We start from the raw sequence: 23,607 nt of genomic DNA, 5'->3' as shown, positions 1-23,607 counted from the left end.
ACTTGGAATGATTCCAGTGGGCTGCAGCTAGAATGGAGGAAAACACAGCGAATGTTGTTAGATGGCTAAACACCTCTTACTGATTCATAGATTCATAGATACTAAGGTCAGAAGGGACCATTCTGATCATCTAGTCCGACCTCCTGCACAACGCAGGCCACAGAATCTCACCCACCCACTCCTACGAAAAACCTCACCTATGTCTGAGCTATTGAAGTCCTCAAATCGCGGTTTAAAGACTTCAAGGAGCAGAGAATCCTCCCTCAAGTGACTCGTGCCCCCTGCTACAGAGGAAGGTGAAAAACCTCCAGGGCCTCTTCCAATCTGCCCTGGAGGAAAATTCCTTCCCGACCCCAAATATGCTGATCAGCTAAACCCTGAGCATATGGGCAAGATTCACCAGCCAGATACTACAGAAACTTCTTTCCTGGGTAACTCAGATCCCATCCATCTAATATCCCATCTCAGGGGATTAGTCCTATTTACCCTGAATATTTAAAGATCAATTACTTACCAAAATCCCATTATCCCATCATACCATCTCCTCCATAAACTTATCGAGTAGAATCTTAAAACCAGATAGATCTTTTGCCCCCACTTCCCTTGGAAGGCTATTCCAAAACTTCACTCCTCTGATGGTTAGAAACCTTCGTCTAATTTCAAATCTAAACTTCCTGGTGGCCAGTTTATACCCATTTGTCTTGTGTCCACATTGGTGCTGAGCTTAAATAATTCCTCTCCCTCTCCTGTATTTATCCCTCTGATATATTTATAGAGAGCAATCATTTCTCCCCTCAACCTTCTTTTAGTTAGGCTAAACAAGCCAAGCTCCTTAAGTCTCCTTTCATAAGACAGGTTTCAGAGTAGCAGCCGTGTTAGTCTGTATTCACAAAAAGAAAAGGAGTACTTGTGGCACCTTAGAGACTAACAAATTTATTTGAGCATAAGCTTTCGTGAGCTACAGCTAAGTGAGCTGTAGCTCATGAAAGCTTATGCTCAAATAAATTTGTTAGTCTCTAAGGTGCCACAAGTACTCCTTTTCTTTTTTCATAAGACAAGTTTTCCATTCCTCGGATCATCGTAGTAGCTCTTCTCTGTACCTGCTCCGGTTTGAATTCATCCTTTTTAAACATGGGAGACCAGAACTGCACACAGTATTCCAGATGAGGTCTCACCAGTGCCTTGTATAATGGTAATAAAACCTCCTTATCCCTACTGGAAATACCTCTCCTGATGCATCCCAAAACTGCATTAGCTTTTTTCACAGCCATATCACATTGGCAGTTCATAGTCATCCTATGATCAACCAATACTCCAAGGTCCTTCTCCTCTTCTGTTACCTCTAATTGATGCGTCCCCAGCTTATAACTAAAATTCTTGTTATTAATCCCTAAATGCATAACCTTACACTTCTCACTATTAAATTTCATCCTATTACTATTACTCCAGTTTACAAGGTCATCCAGATCCTCCTGTATAATATCCTGATCCTTCTCTGAATTGGCAAACTCCCAGCTTTGTATCATCTGCAAACTTTATTAGCACACTCCCACTTTTTGTGCCAAGGTCAGTAATAAAAAGATTAAATAAGATTGGTCCCAAAACTGATCCCTGAGGAACTCCACTGGTAACCTCCCTCCAGCCTGACAGTTAGCCTTTCAGTAGGACCCGTTGTAGTCTCCCCTTTAACCAATTCCTTATCCACCTTTTGATGTTCATATTGATCCCCATCTTTTCCAATTTAACTAATAATTCCCCATGTGGCACGGTATCAAATGCCTTACTGAAATCTAGGTAAATTAGATCCACTGCATTTCCTTTATCTAAAAAATCTGTTACTTTCTCAAAGAAGGAGATCAGGTTGGTTTGGCACGATCTACCTTTTGTAAAACCATGTTGTATTTTGTCCCATTTACCATTGACTTCAATGTCCTTAACTAATTTCTCCTTCAAATTTTTTTCCAGGACCTTGCATACTACAGATGTCAAACTAACGGGCCTGTAGTTACCCAGATCACTTTTTTTTTCCTTTCTTAAAAAAAATAGGAACTATATTAGCAATTCTCCAATAATTCGGTACAACTCCTGAGTTTACAGATTCATTAAAAATTCTTGCTAATGGACTTGCAATTTCAGGTGCCAATTCCTTTAAAATTCTTGGATGAAGATTATCTGGGCCCCCCGATTTAGTCCCATTAAGCTGTTTGAGTTTCGCTTCTACCTCAAATATAGTAATATCTACCTCCATATCCTCATTCCCATTTGTCATGCTACCATTATCCCTAAGATCCTCTTTAGCCTTATTAAAGACTGAGGCAAAGTATTTGTTTAGATATTGGGCCATGCCTAGATTATCTTTAACCTCCACTCCATCCTCAGTGTTTAGCGGCCCCACTTCTTCTTTCTTAGTTGTCTTCTTATTTATATGGCTATAGAACCTTTTACTATTGGTTTTAATTCCCTTTGCAAGGTTCAACTCTACTCGACTTTTAGCCTTTCTCACTTTATCCCTACATGTTCTGACCTCAATAAGGTAGCTTTCCTTGCTGATCCGTCCCATCTTCCACTCCCTGCATGCTTTCTGCTTCGTCTTAATCACCTCTCTTAGACGCTTGCTCATCCAACTTGGTCTACAACTCCTGCCTATGAATTTTTTGCCCTTTCTTGGGATACAGGCTTCCGATAGCTTCTGCCGCTTTGATTTAAAGTAATCCCAGGCCTCCTCTACCTTTAGATCCATAAATTCTTCAGTCCAATCCACTTCCCTAACTAATTTCCTTAATTTTTGAAAGTCAGCCCTTTTGAAATCAAAAACTCTAGTTGCAGATTTATTTTTGTTAATCCTTTCGTTCAGTTTGAACTGAATTAGCTCATGCTCACTTGAACCAAGATTATCCCCTACAACGATTTCTTCTATGAGGTCCTTGCTACTCACCAAAATTAAATCTAAAATGGCACCCCCTCTAGTTGGTTCAGCAACTACTTGATGAAGGAATCCATCGGCTATCGCATCTAGGAAAATCTGAGCCCTATTATTATTACTAGCACTCGTCCTCCAGTCTATATCTGGGAAGTTAAAGTCTCCCATGATCATGCAGTTTCCATTAGTATTTACTTTATTAAAAACATTAAAAAGGGCTCTATCCATATCCAAATTAGATCCCGGCAGTCTATAGCACACCCCAAGCACTATCATAGGAGAGGCTGTACTAGTTATCTTCCCCAATGTAATTTTTGCCCAGATGGACTCTGTCTTATCCATTGCATTGCTTCTTATTTCTTTACATTCTACCTCATCATTGATACACAATGTTACTCCACCACCTTTACCTTTATTTCTGTCTTTCCTAAACAGCACATACCCTTCAATACCTGTAGTCCAGTCATGACTACTATTCCACCATGTTTCTGTTATCCCTATGATATCTGGTTTCACTTCCTGCACCAGTAGCTCTAGTTCCTCCATTTTCTTACCTAGGCTCCTCGCATTGGTGTACAAACATCTTCATTTTTGCTGTTTGGCCTCGCTCACATTTTGTACCCTATTAGGCACAGTCATTCTACAACCAGTATAACCTTTTAGACTGGTATCCACACTGCCCTCGCTCCTTATATACATTCTCCTACCCATGGCTGAATCTTTTCTTACTTCATCTTCTTCCCTCTCAATGCTAAAATCTGGTGTGGAGATTACCTGGACATCTCCCAACCATCTCCCCCAAATTCCTAGTTTAAAGCTCTCTTTATCAGTTGTGCCAGCCTCCATCCTAGAAGTCTATTTCCTTCCCTACTCAGATGAAGTCCATCCCGAGAGAACTGTCCTCTGTCCATGAATGCCTCCCAGTGGCCATACATCCCAAAACCCTCCTTATAGCACCACTGCCTAAGCCATCTGTTGACAGTCATAATCTTGTCACATCTTTGTTGCCCTTCTCTAGGAACAGGCAGGATCCCACTAATGATCACCTGAGCCTCGATTTCCTTAAGCGTCTTCCCCAGCCTAGCATAGTTTCCCTTAATACTTTCCAGCGAGAATCTAGCCGTATCATTTGTTCCCACATGAAGGATAATTAGGGGATTCTTTCCTGCTCCCTTTAGGATCCTTTTCAACCTCAGGTCTACATCCCGTATCTTAGCACCCGGAAGACAGCACACCCTTCTATTCTCAGGATCAGCTCTAGTTACAGGCCTGTCTATTCTTCTCAATAAAGAGTCCCCGATCACATAGACCTGCCTTTTCCTGGTGACAGTGCTATTCTCCAGTCTCTCCCCTGTTCCCTCTGGCTGCAAGTTCTTTCAATTCCTATTTTCCCTTATAATCCTCTTCAACCCATCCTGTATCCTCCTGGGGCTCATATTTGGTGTAGTCTCCCTTGACTCTTCCTCTTTTCCTATAGGATTAGCCTCTCTTCTCTTCTTCCTTGCCCTTCCACCTTCAGCAACTACCTGCTGAGCCCCTTCTTCATTTTCCAACTCTGCAAACCTGTTCCTAAGCTCTATTTCTCCTTCACTAGATCTGGTTACATCAGTACTTGCTTGTTTCGTGGTGGCCTATAGCCATGATTTAATCACATTATCCTTTCAGGCCTATGATGGCCACCAGAAGAGAGCTTAGTTGCTCATTTACAGTCTGAAGAACAGGAAACTAGTAAAGACACTTTACAGATTGAACCAAACCCAGTACAGCCAATTGAAATATAAATTACAAATACTTTTTCTGAATCTACATCACACATTGCTATAACTAGGTAACAATATATCATCCCTTACCCACAAGGCTTTGTGTCCCAGCAAAGATCAGAAGGCTCCAGAATCATCAGTCTAAAAGCAATTCTAATGTGAGCAGTTTGACTGTTGCTTTTAAATTTTAGAATCAGGCTTTTTTTTCTTTTTCTTTCTCTGGGTAACCATAATTGAAGGGAACTTTGACCTACAAATTATAGCTTTGCTGTCACCAATGGAATTTTAATTGTGTATGTTTAGTAGAAATTTCCTTCTCTGACCTATGTATTGTGTTAAAGTGGAATTGAATTATTTGCATAATCTCCCCACATTCCAAAACACTGGGCATGGATTGTTTCTAATCTAGAAGAACAGTTTAAAATATTTTTATATTCTCTAATATTTTTGATTTGACTACTTTTACAAGTTTGAGTTATATTCTTCTATATACACACATACACAGTAAGTGCAGAAGTAACACTTATCAGGGGAAATGTTAACTAATGTTGAAGTGCAATAATAAAATGATTTTTTCTTTTGTCTCAATATAAAAATAGAACATTTAGCCCGGCCAAGACAAAGGACCAAATTCACCTCTGGCTCAAGTGGATGCATCTCCATACATTTCAATGGAGTTGCATCTTTTTGCACAGACAATTAATTTTGTTCCATAGGTCTTCTTAATCCTTTGCCTTTCTGGTAGAAACGGTTCTTTCTCAGATGAGCTATCCTTTGATATTTTTCTTTATAAAGTTTCCATGCTAAATTCTAGGGTTGCATAAGGTTGTAAATCAATGCAGAATACAGCCCACCTGTCTACTCTAGTGGGAAATATTCAATAATGAAAAGTAACATTCTTTTAATGCATTCCAAATTTACAAAAATTGTATTTATTATTAAAATCTCATTACACCCCAGAGCCAGCTTTGTGATTTCATTAACTGACTAATGTCAGCTAGAAATCAAAATTTTCTTTTTCCTTTGAATAGTCTTTAATTATTCCACTAAAATCTAAATTGTCTATTATATAACTGTCAGCAGATAACAGAGAAGTCTCTTCATTGGCCTTCCTGAGATTGATAGCAATGATATGGTTGAGAATTTGGTTTTGTTAAATCCATTCTCCTCTCAGTATGATATGTTTCAGTACCGGCTGTGAAGTAGCAACGCTCACAGAAATAGTTCAGAATATTGCAGCTGATATTAATTTTTCAGGTCTAAAAAAAATTCTATCATTTAATGAGTACTGGTGATAAGAAAAAAACTGCTTTTTCTACCAAACTGTGTCTGATGATTTCCACAAAGTCTACACCTCCCCTTCTTTGAGAGAGATAGAAGGAGAGGAGGGGAGGTAGGCTGTGGTGGTTACTGCTGTCCCAGCAGTCATGGCTTCAGAGCAGATATGCATGAAAAAATCCTTTGGCTAGGCAGGGGACCATGCTGTGGAGGACAACCAGAATCTGGTTTTGTATTCTCCCTACTGAAGCTGCAGAGCCCCAACCTGTGGAGGGGGAGCAGCAGGGCTTCTGCCATCTCTAGATGCAGGAAGCAGAGCACTGCTCTTTTCCTTCTACCTGCCACAGGGCTTTCCAACTCGGGGTTGCTACCCTCCTCAGCACATAATGGAAAGTAGTGTAAGGAAAATCTCATATTACAAATATGGGAGCAACCAGGTTTTGCTTTTGGCTGTTACAGCCCTGATCAGGCCAACCTAGATGTTTGCAGAAGCCTGAGCATATTCAGACTGATCTGAGTGCTGTTGTGAGTAATAAAAGTGCTGCTTCTTCTCTCCTGACAAACCCATTACTTGTGGGAAATGCCTAGCATGCTTCTGGGCAATGTACAAATAAACCAAATACAGATTCATGCTAAGAAACCAGACTTTACTAACCATGTAGTCTATTATTTTTAGTCTGACTGTGCCCCTTACCTTTACCAGGAAGAGAAAAGAAGAGAGGAACCCAGGGAGATTTTGAAGAGATGGGACTGAAACAAAGTCAAAGCACTGCCAGATTGCTGGTGTCTGCCATAAACAGTTCCAGCCATGAGCTCTGCATGCTAAGGGATAAAGAAGTTCAGGAGACGTGGCAATTTCTCAAGGAGACAATATTAAAGGCACAACTTCCAACTGTTGCAATGCAAAGGAAAGAGGAAGAATAGTAAAAGGTCAATATGGCTCCAACAGAAGCTCTTTAATGACCTGAAAATGAAAATGGAATCCTACAAAAAGTGGGAATGTGGCCAAATGGCTAAGGAGGGGTACAAAAAAATAACACAAGCATATAAGGACAAAATCAGAAAGACTAAGGCACAAAATGAATGACACCTAGCAAGGGAAATAAGAGGCAATAAGAAGAGGTTCTTTAAATACATTAATAGTAAGAGAAAGACAAAGGAAAGTGTAGGTCCCCTTCTTAGCAGGCAAGTAGAACTAATAACTTTTTAGTAAAGACTGAAGCAAAATAGGCAACACTTCAGCCTTCTTGATGTCATCAGTTAATAGTGATTAGATACTCAACACAATTAATACTAACAAACAGGGGGAAGCTATTCAAGCCAAAATAGGGAAAGAATGTTAAAGAACATTTAGATAAATTAGATATACTGTATTCAAGTTGGCAGGGCCAAGATGAAATTCATCTTAGAGTATTTAAGAAACTAGCTGAAGCAATCTGGGAACCATTATTAGCAATTATCTTTAAGAACTTGTGGAGGACAGATGAGGTCCCAGAGGACTGGTGAAGGGCAAACATAGTACCAATCTTTAAAAAGGGGAACAAAGAGGACCTGGAAAATTGTAGACCTATCAGCTTAACTTTGATGCCTGGACAGATACTAGATCAAATTATTAAACAATTTGTAAGCACTTAGAGGACAATAGGATTACAAAGAATAGCCAGCATGGATTTGTCCTGAACAAATCATGCCAAACCAACCTAATTTCCTTTTTTGATACGGTTACTGACCTAGTGATGGGGGGAAGCAGTAGATGTGTTATAGTAAGGCTTCTGATACACCCCCATGGGATAGTCTCAGAATCAAACTAGGGAAATATGGGCTAGATGAAATTACTATAATGTGGATGCACAACTGCTTGAAAGACCATAAAGAATAATTATAAATGGTTCACTGTGAAACTGGGAGGATGTATCTCACGAGGTCCAACAGGGATCAGTTGTGGGTCCAGTATTATTCAATATTCACTGGAGATCTAGATTAGATGTTAGGGAAAAATATATATCTATAAGGACATTTAAGATCTGGAATAGGCTTTCAAGGAAGGTTGTGGCATCCCCATCACTGGAAGTTTTACACCTCTCAAGGATGGTCTAGGTATACTTGGTCCTACCTCAGCACAGGGGGCTGGATTTGATAACTTCTCCAGATCTCTTCCAGCCTTTCATTTCAACCGTTATATGCTCTGTGTTTGCAGTAGGCATGCGATGCTGTTCAGCCTGCAGATAGCAAACAGGAGTCCTGGACGTGCTCCTAAGGCAGCAGAAGCTGCACCCTGGCTTGCGTGCGGCCGGATCTTCCTTCTCCTTGCTGTGGGGATGGGGAGCTCAGCGCAGCCTGGCTGCAGACAGCACATGGGGATGGGGGGGCAGGGGTGAGTGATGCACGGGACAGGGGCTGGCAGCGCTGCCCTGAACCGCGTGCAGCCCTCGCGGTAGGATTGCTGAACCCCAGGGAAGGAAGGGGAGGGCAGCGGCCATCACCTGATTGGCCAGCGCGCCGGGGACCCGAGTTAAAGTGCGGCAGCGCTAGGAAGAGGAGGCGGCGGCGGTTCAGCTCAGCTCAGCTCCGGCAGCCAGAGCCGGGCACAACGGCGGCAATCAGCACCCAGGATGGGCAGCAGAGTCACTTTCTTTGAGGTGGGTGCCTGGCACCGAGGATCGCTCAGGGCAGCGGAGCGGGCGCACGGCTGCATTGGAGCGAATTTGGGTGGGGTTCTAAAGAACGGGCGGTGAAGGACGCGCGGAGCCCTGCGCTGCTGGGAGCCGCCCGATCCCTGCAGCTGCACAGCAGGGAGGCTGGAGGCTAAAAGTGACCCAGGGGTTTCTGCTGCATTCCCAGCAGTGAGCAAGGTGGGCTGCTGACTGGGCTCCTCCCGGGGGCAGCAGTGTCCCCATCGCATCCGCAGGGAAGCTAAAGGCTACCAGCAACTCGGCTTACGGGGATTTTCAGAAGCAGTTTTAAGTTGCAGGCTTTTGAAACGGGGGGAATTTGATTTACTTGACTCTCATAAAATGCTAAGCACAAGGCCAAACCATCCGTGGCTTCCCCTGCGTGAGTGGGGAGAAGCTAGGCCACATAGACCCATGGTTCAGAGCCTGAAACCAAAATGACAGGTTTCAGAGTAGCAGCCGTGTTAGTCTGTATTCGCAAAAAGAAAAGGAGGACTTGTGGCACCTTAGAGACTAACAAATTTATTAGAGCATAAGCTTTCGTGAGCTACAGCTCGCTTCATTGGATGTATAGAATAGAACATATAGTGTGTGTATGTATGTAAAGCTTATGCTCTATAAATTTGTTCGTCTCTAAGATGCCACAAGTACTCCTGTTCTTTTTGTTTTTGCAGTGGCCCTCTCTTCCTGGGGCTGATGGCTCCAACTTGGCATTTTTGAGTGGCCACGTGAAATGTTCAGGCTCAGATGGCCAGTCACTGGAGAGGAAGAGGATCTCTGTATCCTGTTGTGGAGAGTTTCACACGGTTACTTGTGATTTGGGGAGGTCGGGGATCAGTGGCACTCATCTCTTTTTACAGCCCTTCCTAATCCCCCTGTTATGTTCAGTCTGCCCTGGGTATATATATCCTTGCTGTTTGAAAAAACAGAGGGAGATAAATGTCACTGGCACCGTTCATCTCTAGCTTCTTGGAAGACCCTTGTTAAATGCTGCATGTTGCAATGCTGTACATAGTAGGAGTCTTTTTAAAACAGCATGAAAGCTTAAAAGCATATGCATGGAAAAGCACTGAACCCCTAGCACCTGTTGTGAGTTTCTTTCATCAAAGGAGATGACTTCTTTATTTGTAAAGGCATTTGCACATTACAGTCATTTGCATACCGTGTCTGCTGTGCTTTGGGACATTGCATAAACTATATATAATAATGGTCACTGATTAATGGAGCTGTATTTTCTGGTTCTAAAGTACAGGTAGGAAAAGTTGTTTGAAATGTTCTTGACATTTACAAATGGCCATTGGCTATAGATTTTAGTGACATACTTGATTCTTGCATTAATGTGTGTCAAATAAAAAAGTAATCAAAGATTTTAATACATTCAACTTTTTCTGAGTGCATACTAAACACAGCATCACAAAAAGGCTCATCTATCTTACCTTCTGGAATAACACAAAGAATCTACATTTAATCAACTACGTTAAGCTCTAATGGAGGGAATGTGTCTATATCAGCTAATTTAAAGTTTTGAAGGCTGGTTCATGTCAAAGCAGGGGTGGTGGAATTTCAAAATAATACTAATTAGTAGCTGTCCTTCTAGAGAACTCTTTAATTTTTGCAGTCTCTCATTTCAGATTCTCCACCATGAGACTCTCCCATATTAACCTAAAAGTAAATGCAAAAGCCTCTTTAATTAAAAAAAAAAACTGTAAAATATCTGCACATGTCAAAATTAACGACAAGTTTCAGAGTAGCAGCCGCGTTAGTCTGTATCTGCAAAAAGAAAAGGAGTACTTGTGGCACCTTAGAGACCAACAAATTTATTTGAGCATACGCTTTCTTGAGCTTATGCTCAAATAAATTTGTTGGTCTCTAAGGTGCCACAAGTACTCCTTTTCTTTTTAAAAATTAACAGGGTTTTAAACCAAGTGTCTGCAAAACAGCTCCTCCTCCATTTACCCTTTCTAATCCCCCTGTTATGTCCTAAGGTCCATGATTCTGTCTTTTACCAAAACTTAGAAAACACTTCCGATATCTCTAGCACCTAAACAGGATGAGCTAGGTTATCTCTGGTCCTTGCATGGGTGAACAAGATGGAGACGATGCACAGAGCCTTCCTCCTATGGCCCTATCTATCTTACCCTAAGGAATTTTAAGAAGAAATTCCCATTGATATTACCAATATTTCTGCTGCATCAATGTTAGCTTAATTAGCCCTAGCATAGACAAGCACATGGCAGCTTCTTGTACTTTAAGCACGGTGTCAATTATACCTCCAGTAGCCCAGACTATAGGGGCCAGACACAACTGCAAATTCCGCTAGATCTCCCTGAGGAACAATCTACTCTATGCTTCACACTTGCCAGTAGAGTAGAGCTGAGCTGGCTGACTGGCCATGAAGGAGTTGAAGACCATCTTCTTAAGGGGAGGTGCATTCCCTAGCAGACTTGATAGGCATTAGACCAGATCATCAAGTCTGTCTGAGGTGTACTTCATGCCGGATTCAAGGTGTGTGGATGATGGCACAACAAAGATGGCTTTGCATTCCTCAGGTCTGAGGGCAGCAGCATATGTTGGGCTGCTTTAACTTACTGACAATAGCCCCAAAGGGGCTATTATCCTTTTGAGGCTCATCAGAGTGCAAAGTGTTCCTGCCACAGGCCCTGTATCTTATGTCATCTTACCAAAGAGGACAGTGTAGGTCTGGAATAGCTGGCTTTATGCAAGAGGAATCCTCAATTTACCCGTGTGACAGGGAGCAGTGCAAAAGGACATATTGGAGGCTGAGGACCTGGCCCAATGTATCTCCCTCAGGCAAAATGCTCCCCAGAGCCCTTGCTGGGTCGGTGCAGTTCTGCATTAGGCTGTGCCTAAAACATTGTCTGGCCCACTATCAGTTTTGCTGCTAAATGTTAGTGATGTCAGCAATCTTTTCAGAGGAAGTAAGGAATCCTGAACTCAAGTCTAATTAGGTCAGAAAAGAAGGAAAAAAATGTAAGTACTTTAAGAACTCCATTCTGAATCCACTGATATCAGTGGGAGTTTTGCCAATGACTTCAGTGGGCAGAGGGCCTGGCAAATATGCTCTCACCATGTTTGGAGATCCTAAATAGTCTGCTTTAGTTTTAAGAAGATTTCTCATTCACGTATGAGCTAACTCTGTAGGTCCAGAGCAGCCATTCTTTTTTCTATTGGCCAACACTACTGCCATGAAACTCAACAATTTTTTTTGTTCCTTTAAACTGGTAGAGATCCAGTAAACAATCATTAGGGTCATTTTTGTTGATCACTTATGTTCCCTTCTCGCCTATCTTTTGTCAAGAGGCTTTCTATGCAATAATTCCCAGTTTCAATCAGGGCTCACAATGAGGCAGCGAAAGTCATGCAGTGACACACTTAAGCTCTGCCCCATGTGAGTTGCCAAAATGAGATGCTACTATAGCTTATGCAGATGTATAAGATCATGATTGTTTTGTGAGCTCCATGGGCTACCTCAAGCTTGGCTCCCCTCAAGTGCTGCTTGAATGTGCCCACTGGCTCTGCTAGGCAACTTGGGCTTGATTCCTTCTTGAGTGGTGGAAAAAATAGAAGTAGTGAGACTCTTCCAATTGCCACCCTCTCGTGGCACCAAAATTACACAGTATATTGTGTAGATCCATGATCTTCCCTCTTTTCTTACATGAGGAATGAAATAGATAACCATGTTGGCATTTAAGTCATCACTAGGCATCTGAGCTAATGCCTAAATGAGCTGAATGGGGCAGAGCTCAATAGCTCAAAGCTATCAGGTCTCTCTGCAGACTCAAGTAGATGTCTGGTCTTGGCTCACCTTTTTGAGATTTTTCTTCACAACTGTAATAGCTAGATCCTTTTAATAAAAAAACAAAAACAAAAGCTGAGATGCTGGAGAACTAGATAACAGCTTTAAAGAGGAGCAAGCATGCCACACCACCACATACTGGCCCAATCTGAGCACTACTGGTAGCAGTGAGAAAGGCTGGAGTGAATAACTGCCTATACAGTTCACCCCATCAATTTGATTACACATGTGGATAAAATCAAAATAATTTAGTATCTACAATTATAGTGCTTCTTTGCATAAATTCAAAATGGAGTTATAAGTATAGAGAAAAGTATCTAAGTTGTAGGCCAGTATTGTTTATTATACAATCTGAAACCCTTATTATACTTTGCAATTCTGAAGCACTTGAGAATCACGAAGCACTTTACAAACATTAAAATCACACTCCGAATATTTTTACCTACTATTGTTACTGATTTTTTTTTTTTCCATCTTATTTCATGCATGTGACTGACTTGGGACACAGTCAGTTTCACTCCATTATTATTATTATTTTTTTTTTTTTTGTATAACTACAAGGAGAATATACGTTGCCCAGTGCATGAGAGTTAAGGGTCTGGTGGGCGTAGCACCTTTGCCCTTTAACCCCAAGCAGAGAATTGAAAGTGAGGTTCCTATTCACTAGGAATATAAATAATATTTCTACAATATAAGGGGGAATTAATTCCTGCATTGTAGCTGTAACACCACCCCACACCTTAGGAAATACTCTTAGAGTGTGAAGTCCTCCCTGGCACACACACAGCCATCATAGCTAGCTGCAAATCACCCTCCAGTGCTCAAGGCTTGCTGGGAGAAGGGAGGTTGTGGCCAAGATGTCCCTTTGTCCTGGCTAGCACCAGCTACTGAAATGGTTCACATGGGCCATTGCAGTTGTGGTGGAAATTTGGGCAGCCTTCAGAGCTACTTGGCTCCTCGCAGTGCTAGGACAGGGGAGACACACTGCCTTTCCCTTCATTCTCTGGCTAGACTCAGCACTGGTGTAGGTATGAAATAGGCCAAAGGGAGGGTCCATTCTAGCCTGAACAAATTAATGTAACTCCATAGCTATTCTGAGACTCATGAGATTACCCGATACAGAAACGTAACCAAGAAGAGACGTTTAATACTTATCCTAGTAGTGACTACTACAGAGAGGGAAAACTGGTCAGTTCGTGAGAGACTTAGAGCTCCTCTCAGTTTCAAACAACTTATGGAGTATTCTGTAAAACATTAGTGGATCAGAAGTAGGCGATTCCAACTATTATTCCAATTATTTATCAAGTTGGACTTTAGTCAGGATTACACTGACAACGCAAATCTAACTGTACCACACATTGAAAAAGCACTTCACAAGAGCATCTCTCTGTACAGAAAATCAAAAACAATCAAATGAATATGAAAAGCACTGCATGTTCTTTCATCAAATGGCAAAGATTTATTATGCTATGGAATGTATAGGTACAAAAGCTCAGAAATGCTTCATGCCGGAGAAGTGCATCTATCTCTCTCTCTCTCTCTGTGTGTGTGTGTGTGTGTGTGTGTGTGTGTGTGTATATAACTTTACTGTAAATGAACAAAGTGAACACTTATATTCTGAATAATTTATATTTTTTCCATAGCCTCTGATGTTAGTGTGCTCAGATTTGCTGAGTTCTTTAGAAATTCTTACATAGTCATTGTGGGTTATATTTGGTAGAGACATGGCAATTTAAGAAGTGACAGCTTTGCTGAGCTGTGTGGCTTTTAGAACAAATTACATCTTTCAGTTGCTCTACATAGAGATCAGAAGTGTTTTTAAAACAATACCTAATGAAGAGGCTCTTATAAATAGAGTTCCACTTTGAGAAATAGGCTTTGAATGACATTGCAAAGCACAGCCCACTATGTTACTTGAAGCAGGGCCCCAATTCTGCAGTGAGCTCCAAGATAGAGGCCTAAGGGTGGGACCTGCAAGATAGAAGCCTAAGGGTGGGATCCACAAAGGAACTTAGGCATTGCAACACTGCCTAGAAAATCACAGAAACAACACTGCAATCCAGAAAGCCTGAGTTAGGTGCCTAAGGCTCCCTATACAATGAATGGGGAGAGATAGGCACCTTAGGTTGAGATCCACAAAGCCCACATGCTAGGTGGGGAGCCGCCTAAACGAGCTTATAGGCGATGCCAACAATAGGGGTGTATGTAAGCCCTGGCTCTCTATTGGAAATAGGCATCTGAGTCTGGGCTGCATGGAGGCACCTAGCTTTGTTTGTAATCAATGAACTGAGAAAAGATAGCCACACCCAAGCTAGGTACTGGCTGCCTAGTTGCATGCAAGACCCAAAACAAAACATCCAGAGAGGGAAGGAAGTAGGGTTGCCAGGTGTCCGGTTTTCAGCCGGAATGCCTGTTCGAAAAGGGACCTGGTGGCTCCAGTCAGCACAGCCGACTGGCTGTTAAAAGTCTGTTAAAAGGGCACAGTGGGGGCCCTGGGCTAAGGCAGGCCCCCGCCTGTCCTGGCTCTGCATGGCTCCCAGAAGCGGCCTCCAGGGCCCTGCAGCCCTTAGGCGCATGGACAGCCAGGGAGGCTCTGCACACTGCTTCTTGCCCCAGCGCTGGCTCCACAGCTCCCATTGACTGGGAACTGCGACCAGTGGGAGCTGCGGGGGCAGCACAGTGGGTATGAGGGCAGTGCGCAGAGCCTCCCTGGCCGCCCATGTGCCTGGGGGCCGCAGGGACCTGGCGGCTGCTTCTGGGAGCCGCCTGAGGTAAGCGCTGCCTGGAGCCTGAACCCCCTCCCGAGCCACCTCTTGCACCCAAACTCCCTCCCAGAGCTCGCACCCCCTCCCGCACTCCAACCCCCTGCCCCAGCCTGGAGTCCCCTCCCACACCCAAACTCCTTCCTGGAGCCTGGACCCCCCCCAACACCTTGCCCCAGCCCTGAGCCCTCTCCTGCACCCCAAACCTCTCATCCTGGCCCCACCCCAGAGCCCACACCCCCAGCCAGGTCTGCACCCCCTACCCCGGAGCCCTACACCCCAAACCCCTCATTTACTGATTTTTCTCTACTATAATTGAAAGAGAGTAATCTTAGGTATTTCTTGTAAATATAGTAGAAAAATGTTCAGCATTCAGTTAACATGTCCCTTTTTAAGGTTCTTAAATTAAATAATCAATAAACAAATTACACTTAATGTACCCGTGTATGGAGTAGAATTATCTGGGGCCTTATCTGCAAACCTTTACTCATCCTTACATGAAATAATAACCCCATTGATACCAACAGAATTACTTGCATAAGGACTATTTATGTGAGTAAGGGTTTGCAGGATTGGGCCTTGTTTTTTTTTTTTTTTTTTTTTTTTTTTTAGCCAGATGTGTTTGTAAATCATCAGTTAGGCAGATTTAGTCATAATTAGTTCTCAATGAATTCATTGCATTTAGGAAATGTCTTAGATTTTTCAAACTGAAAATGACTGGATAAATAGATATATGGTGTCTCTCTCCAGTGATGGCAAATTATTTAAGTGCCAGGACAGTTTTCCCCATCCCTTCTTGAGGATGGACAGAGGGGTTTTTTTGTCTGTTTTCATGGGCCAAGGAGAAGCACATTTAAAGTTTACTGATGGTGGGGAGGCTGGTTTGTTTAGTTTTTTAAAAAAGAGTTGGAGGGTAATTTTCAAAGGTACAAAAAGGCAGCTAGGTGTCCAACTCCCCTTAAAAGTCCATAAGAATTGAGTGCCTAGCTCCCATTTGTGTTCTTGAAAACCTTCACCCCTGATCCACCTATCTCCCTGAAATCCTCTCTTGTATATTCTTCAAGTGTTTTGTCTAGTCTAGTCAGATGATGATTCTTTGTTACCCAGTGGTTATACTAAATAACCAGCATGTTGCTCAGTCCCTGCATTTGCAGATAAAGATGACTTGAGGATCATGTGCAATTCAGGATCAGACCATACACTTCTATAGCTGAGCACCTGCTGTTCCAGGTGACTTCAGTAGTAGTTAGAGGTGCTTGACACCTCTCAGGATCAGGTCTGGTGTGAGGATCCCTGTTTCTGGGAGGTTTGCAGACATTGCAGCACTTACAGATTTGGGTTCTAACCTCACTGTGTTTGAAATCATGCTGGAACTTACTGTTGTTGCTAATAACATGGTTCTAGCATGATTTCCCTAACTGGTTAGGATAGGGAGCTGTTCTTGAGAACAATGTTAGCAAAACTTCATCTTGACTAGGGGTGGATTGAGTTGAGTCTACTCCAGAAACAACAAGTGGCACCTTTATAGACTAACATTTATTTGGGCATAAGCTTTTGTGGGTAAAAAAACACTTCAGATGGTGTTTTGTTTTGTTTTTTTTTTACCCATGAAAGCTTATGCCCAAATAAATCTGTTAGCCTTTAAGATTCCACCGGACTTGTTTTTGTATAGGCTAGCTACTTCTGATACTAGTCTACTCCAGGTGTCCCTTCAGTTTCTGTTGAACTGAAGCTGTCATTTAAACAGCCCTTCTGGCTGTGAAGATAACCCTCTTAATGAGAGCTGGTGTGGTGCTGCCTGCCTAGAGCATTGCTGGGATGTTGCAGGTCCTATTACAAAGGTTTCCCTTGCTCTACTGATCTCTAGACTGCATGACTCAGAGTAAGAATGCTAAGTTTAAATGCCTAGGGCAGGGTTACTTGGACTGCAAAGAAAATTAGGATTCTCTTCTTTTAAGAGAGCTCCTTTGTGCATGACATAGGTAAGGAAGCTATGCAGAAGGTATTTGAATGATCTGGGAACACTTAAAGGGATACAACCAATCTAAACCACATGCTGCTGACTGAAAATGTGTTTGTTTGTTTGTTTTTTATTGTTACAAGCAACACTTAAGATTGCTATTGCTGAAACAGCTGACAGGAAAAAAGTTTCCCCTAGTTTCTTTACATTATGCATTTGACAACACTTTGTGTATAAAGAAAAGGAGTACTTGTGGCACCTTAGAGACTAACAAATTTATTAGAGCATAAGCTTTCGTGAGCTACAGCTCACTTCATCGGATGCATTTGGTGGAAAAAACAGAGGAGAGATTTATACACACACACAGAGAACATGAAACAATGGGTTTATCATACACACGTAAGGAGAGTGATCACTTAAGATAAGCCATCACCAGCAGCAGGGGGGGGAAAGGAGGAAAACCTTTCATGGTGACAAGCAAGGTAGGCTAATTCCAGCAGTTAACAAGAATATCAGAGGAACCGTGGGGGGTGGGGTGGAGGGGAGAAAAACCATGGGGAAATAGTTTTACTTTGTGTAATGACTCATCCATTCCCAGTCTCTATTCAAGCCTAAGTTAATTGTATCCAGTTTGCAAATTAATTCCAATTCAGCAGTCTCTTGTTGGAGTCTGTTTTTGAAGCTTTTTTTGTTGAAGGATAGCCACTCTTAGGTCTGTGATCGAGTGACCAGAGAGATTGAAGTGTTCTCCAACTGGTTTTTGAATGTTATAATTCTTGACGTCTGATTTGTGTCCATTCATTCTTTTACGTAGACACTGTCCAGTTTGGCCAATGTACATGGCAGAGGGGCATTGCTGGCACATGATGGCATATATCACATTGGTAGATGCGCAGGTGAACGAGCCTCTGATAGTGTGGCTGATGTGATTAGGCCCTATGATGGTATCCCCTGAATAGATATGTGGACAGAGTTGGCAACGGGCTTTGTTGCAAGGATAGGTTCCTGGTTTAGTGGTTCTGTTGTGTGGTGTGTGGTTGCTGGTGAGTATTTGCTTCAGATTGGGGGGCTGTCTGTAAGCAAGGACTGGTCTGTCTCCCAAGATCTGTGAGAGTGATGGGTTGTCCTTCAGGATAGGTTGTAGATCCTTGATGATGCGTTGGAGAGGTTTTAGTTGGGGGCTGAAGGTGATGGCTAGTGGCGTTCTGTTGTTTTCTTTGTTGGGCCTGTCCTGTAGTAGGTGACTTCTGGGTACTCTTCTGGCTCTGTCAATCTGTTTCTTCACTTCAGCAGGTGGGTATTGTAGTTGTAGGAATGCATGATAGAGATCTTGTAGGTGTTTGTCTCTGTCTGAGGGGTTGGAGCAAATGCGGTTATATCGTAGCACTTGGCTGTAGACAATGGATCATGTGGTATGATCTGGATGAAAGCTAGAGGCATGTAGGTAGGAATAGCGGTCAGTAGGTTTCCGATATAGGGTGGTGTTTATGTGACCATCGCTTATTAGCACCGTAGTGTCCAGGAAGTGGATCTCTTGTGTGGACTGGTCCAGGCTGAGGTTGATGGTGGGATGGAAATTGTTGAAATCATGGTGGAATTCCTCAAGGGCTTCTTTTCCATGGATCCAGATGATGAAGATGTCATCAATGTAGCGCAAGTAGAGTAGGGGCATTAGGAGACAAGAGCTGAGGAAGCATTGTTCTAAGTCAGCCATAAAAATGTTGGCATACTGTGGGGCCATGCGGGTACCCATCGCAGTGCCGCTGATTTGAAGGTATACATTGTCCCCAAATGTGAAATAGTTATGGGTGAGGACAAAGTTCAGCCACCAGGTTAGCCATGACAGTATCGGGGATACTGTTCCTGACGGCTTGTAGTCCATCTTTGTGTGGAATGTTGGTGTAGAGGGCTTCTACATCCATAGTGGCTAGGATGGTGTTTTTAGGGAGATCACCAATGGACTGTAGTTTCCTCAGGAAGTCATTGGTGTCTCGAAGATAGCTGGGAGTGCTGGTAACGTAGGGCCTGAGGAGGGAGTTTACATAGCCAGACAATCCTGCTGTCAGGGTGCCAATGCCTGAGATGATGGGGCGTCCAGGATTTCCAGGTTTATGGATCTTGGGTAGCAGATAGAATACCCCAGGTCGGGGTTCTAGGGGTGTCTCTGTGCGGATTTGTTCTTGTTCTTTTTCAGGGAGTTTCTTGAGCAAATGCTGTAGTTTCTTTTGGTAACTCTCAGTGGGATCAGAGGGTAATGGCTTGTAGAAAGTGGTGTTGGAGAGCTGCCTAGTAGCCTCTTGTTCATACTCCGACCTATTCATGATGACGACAGCACCTCCTTTGTCAGCCTTTTTGATTATGATGTCAGAGTTGTTTCTGGGGCTGTGGATGGCATTGTGTTCTGCATGGCTGAGGTTATGGGGCAAGCGATGCTGCTTTTCCACAATTTCAGCTCGTGCACGTCGGCGGAAGCACTCTATGTAGAAGTCCAGGCTGCTGTTTCGACCTTCAGGAGGAGTCCACCCAGAATCCTTTTTTGTAGTGTTGATAGGAAGGTCTCTGTGGGTTAATATGATGGTCAGAGGTGTGTTGGAAATATTCCTTGAGTCGGAGATGTCAAAAATAGGATTCTAGGTCACCACAGAACTGTATCATGTTCGTGGGGGTGGAGGAGCAAAAGGAGAGGCCCCGAGATAGGACAGATTCTTCTGCTGGGCTAAGAGTATAGTTGGATAGATTAACAATATTGCTGGGTGTGTTACGGGAACCACTGTTGTGGCCCCTTGTGGCATGTAGTAGTTTAGATTGCTTCTCTACAAAAGAAAAAGGACACTAAGCTAAGTGTGTGTTGTAAACTTTGTGTACAGTCAGTTTCACTGCTTTCCCCTTTAACACAGTTAGTCAAGCCATTCCCCTGTTCGTGAGAGTCTTGGGAGAGAAAATCATTTTTAAAAACAGGGAAATGTGATTGTAAAGAAACAACATTTGGCAGGAAGCCTCAGTGTTTGAATTTCAAGTTCAGTGTTCCTTCAAGAGAATAAACATATTTGTTTGTCTATTACTATATTATAAATATGTTTTCAGACATAAAAGTTTCAAAGACTTTTTGGTAGGTAGGAGTTTGGCATGTTGAGCCCTAGGTGACCCCTCTGCATTGAAGTCTAAGCCCAGAAGCAAGAAAATTCTGTGGGGCTCTTTTCCCTTGTATTGAAGAACTGGAACCATAAACTCACGGAACATTTAATCCCACCAAATGAGGGTAGATCCATCCTCATCATCGTATCCGCTCATTATACTCCACAATGAACATAGCCATTATATGGACAATATACCCCATATCTCAATGTCTGTACTTTGACCCGTTAAACTTTTACCCCCAATCGGGGAGATTGCAGATTATGTATTCCTTACGCCACCCGTTCCTAAACTAAATTTCGCACCCCTTGATAATCTGTACCTTATTCCCTGATAACCAGAAATTTCTATGCCTAAACTCTGTACCGTTTTCTTTTTACTTCAACATTATCTTAATAAAATTACTATATCCATTGTTGCCTTTGACCTATGAACTTTGCTAAGTAAATGATCTGTGCCTGTCAAAGCTGCTTTAAGCACCTGTCCACATTGCCTCATAAGACCCCTGGGCTAATCCTGCTCCTTAGCAACAGAAAATCACAAAGAACAAGAATGCTAGACGCTTCAAAGTCCTCTACTGCCATCTTCAGCCCCAAAGATTTTAGACATTATCTTTACACTGCAGTTGTAGGGTTGCCAACTTTCGGATTGCAGAAAACTGAACACCCCTGTTCTGCCCCTTCCCCGTCCCTTCTCCAAGGCTCCACTGCCGCTCACTCCATTCCCTCTCCCACTGTTGCTCACTCTCCTCTGCTCTCGCTCATTTTCATTGGGCTGGGTAGGGGTGTGGAAGAGGGTAAAAGGGCTCCAGGGTGGGTCCAGAAATGAGGGGTTTGGTGTGTGGGAGGGGGCTCTGGGCTGGGGCAGTGGGATAGGGTGTGGGAGAGGGTATGGACTCTGGGCTGGGGGTTCAGGCTCTGAAGTGGGGCCAGAAATGAGGGGCGGGCTCTGGGCTTGGGCAGGGGGTTAGCAGACAGGGAGTGAAGGCTCCAGCTGGAGGTGCAGGCTCTGGTGTGGGGCCGGAGCTGAGGGGTTCAAAGTGCAGGAGGGGGTGCGAGCTCTGGGAGGGAGTTTGGGTATGGGAGGGGGCTCAGGGCTGGGGAAGGGGGTAGGGCATAGGAGGGGGTTCAGGGCGGTTTCTGGCCAATGGGAGCTGCAGAGCTGGTGCTTGGGTTGGGAGCAGTGCACAGATTTCCCCCCCCACCCCCCCATGGCCGCACCTCCACCTAGGAGCTGCAGGAAAATGCCACTTCTAGGAGCTGTGCAGAGCCAGGGCAGGCAGAGAGCCTGCCTTAGCCCCGCTGACCAGAGCTGCCAGGATCCCTTTTTGACTGGGCATTCTGGTCGAAAACCGGATGCCCGGCAACCCTACTTTCAGCCTGCCCAGGTATACAGGTATGTGCTAGTGGGGCTCGATATTGCTATTTTTATTTCTAAATACCTTGTCAGTAGGTAAGAACAAGGTTCTCAGATCTGACGCCATTAGGAAAAAAAAAGGTGTTTCCCATAAATCAGCTACTTCACATACATCTTACAACATACAGAGGATTGATATATTCTGACATACACACATAGGTCCGACCTGAAGAACAGCTCTGTTAGTTTGAAAGCTTGTCTCTTTCACCAACAGAAGTTGGTCCCATAGAAGATATTACTTTACCCACCTTATCTTATTGTTATATTATTAACATATAATTACCTTTTGATTTCCGAGAGGTAGCTGCTGCCTCTTTGGGGACACATTTATTCCCTCAGGGCCAAGTCCAGGTTCTGTTAAAGTCAAGGACAAAATGGCTGTTGACTTCAGTGGGAACAGCATTTGGCCTTCTGGGTATGAGAATTCTATTTCATACACCTTCTCTGCAGGGCTGGCCTCAGGAAAAATGGCACCCTGGACGAACTTGTATTTTGGTGCCCCTGGCCTCCGGGGTCCCTACCACCCCTTGCACTCCTAACACCTGCATCCCCCTCCTGGACCCACGAGGGGAAATGGACCTGGATGCATAGAGGAGATGGCATTGCTGCCCACTTTCCCCCTTTGAACGTTGCTGCTCTGAGCACCCTTGGGGTTGGGGGAGCGAAGTCAGAGCTCCCCTCCTCCAGATCACTTTGCTCTCCCCTTACGCAGCCCAGGTAGGGAGAGCGCAGCAGCTCCTGATGCTTGCCTCACAGCACAGACTAGGTGGGGAAAGTGACCTGGATGCATGGAGTGCTTGGTGTTGTTCCTTGATCCTCCCGCACCACAGCCCCTTGCGGGGGCATGGAGGAATGTGGGGGGCGGGGAGTAGTGTCTGTGTGTCACTGCTCCCACTCATGTTCCTCCCCCAGGAGGAAGCAGGGAGATATCTGGATTCCCCCCCACCCACCCCTGACCAGCTGGGAGCAGTTTCTGACTCTACATTGGCAGTGCACACCTCTGCACAGCTCCCCCCTTCACCATGGTGCCCCTGGGCAGTCGCCCAGGTGGCCCACCCCTAAGGTCGACCCTACTTCTCTGCCTGAATGTTGTTGGGTATGTACAGAATGTGATCACCACATGTCAGAACCCTCATTCAGTGTTTATTCTATAGTGTGTATGTTATGGAATATGAAACAATATTGAAAATACTGGAGATATCCTTAGTATTGAATAAAAGCAGGCTTACCCTACCCTCATAGGCAGACATGCCAATGTGATCAGTGAAGTCCAGTGCATGCTGTGACTTTTCAGCATGACTGGGAAGTGGGTACCACAGGGCTACATTGCCAGTGCAAGTAAATACCCACTTAGTCAGCATTAGCTTTTGTGGCGCCCCAGTTCACCTTCTGAAAGTCCCATGAGAGTTATTTTTAAGGAGGCAGAATAGCTGCACTGGAATTGTGCTGTCAAGGCATTAGTGAGGGCTAGCATTCATTGTGGAGACATAAGGCCTCTGGCACATATCGAGGTCTTCTTGTGGGCTAAACTCCTTCCCATTTCCACGAGGGAGCAAATCCTTCCACCCTACCCCATCCTTCTCAGTGAGAGCTACATCTTGGAGTCTCCTCCTACACTGGACATTCATTCTCAGATAGAAACTTGTGGCCTTAAGTCAAAGACTTATCAAATAGCTTAGTATGACCGAGAAATCTCAAGGGAAAGGGGATATAATTACCTCAATTGAAATAAAGTAACTGTTTAGAGAGAAAGTTGATAACCGAGGGAAAAAAAAATTAAGTGATTGAACCTAAGAACAAATCATGTCATGGCCCTAGCTAAATCTAAGGAGCCTCACTTGCGTAAGCAGTTTAATAGAACAGGCAGGATTAATTTATTTTGTGTTG

The 23,607-nt window shown here is 43.7% G+C and overlaps 1 protein-coding gene across 3 annotated transcripts in view; it reads left to right on the top strand.

Moving 5' to 3' along the window:
* Nucleotides 1-7,440: 7,440 nt before the first annotated feature.
* The window catches only part of LOC119860390 (very-long-chain enoyl-CoA reductase-like), a 40,737-nt gene continuing 24,570 nt past the window's right edge, over nucleotides 7,441-23,607 (top strand). For all 3 annotated transcript variants that reach the window (XM_038414038.2, XM_038414037.2, XM_038414039.2), the window contains exon 1: nucleotides 7,441-8,597. In XM_038414038.2, coding sequence (XP_038269966.1) covers nucleotides 8,571-8,597 — 27 coding nt within the window. In that variant the 5' untranslated portion in view covers nucleotides 7,441-8,570. The remainder of the gene's footprint in view (nucleotides 8,598-23,607) is intronic.

The sequence above is a fragment of the Dermochelys coriacea genome, chromosome 8 (genome assembly GCF_009764565.3).
Source record: "Dermochelys coriacea isolate rDerCor1 chromosome 8, rDerCor1.pri.v4, whole genome shotgun sequence".
NCBI classification, from domain to species: domain Eukaryota; kingdom Metazoa; phylum Chordata; order Testudines; family Dermochelyidae; genus Dermochelys; species Dermochelys coriacea.
The sequence above is the reverse complement of the archived record's forward strand: the minus strand, read 5'-3'. Positions and strand labels throughout refer to the sequence as shown.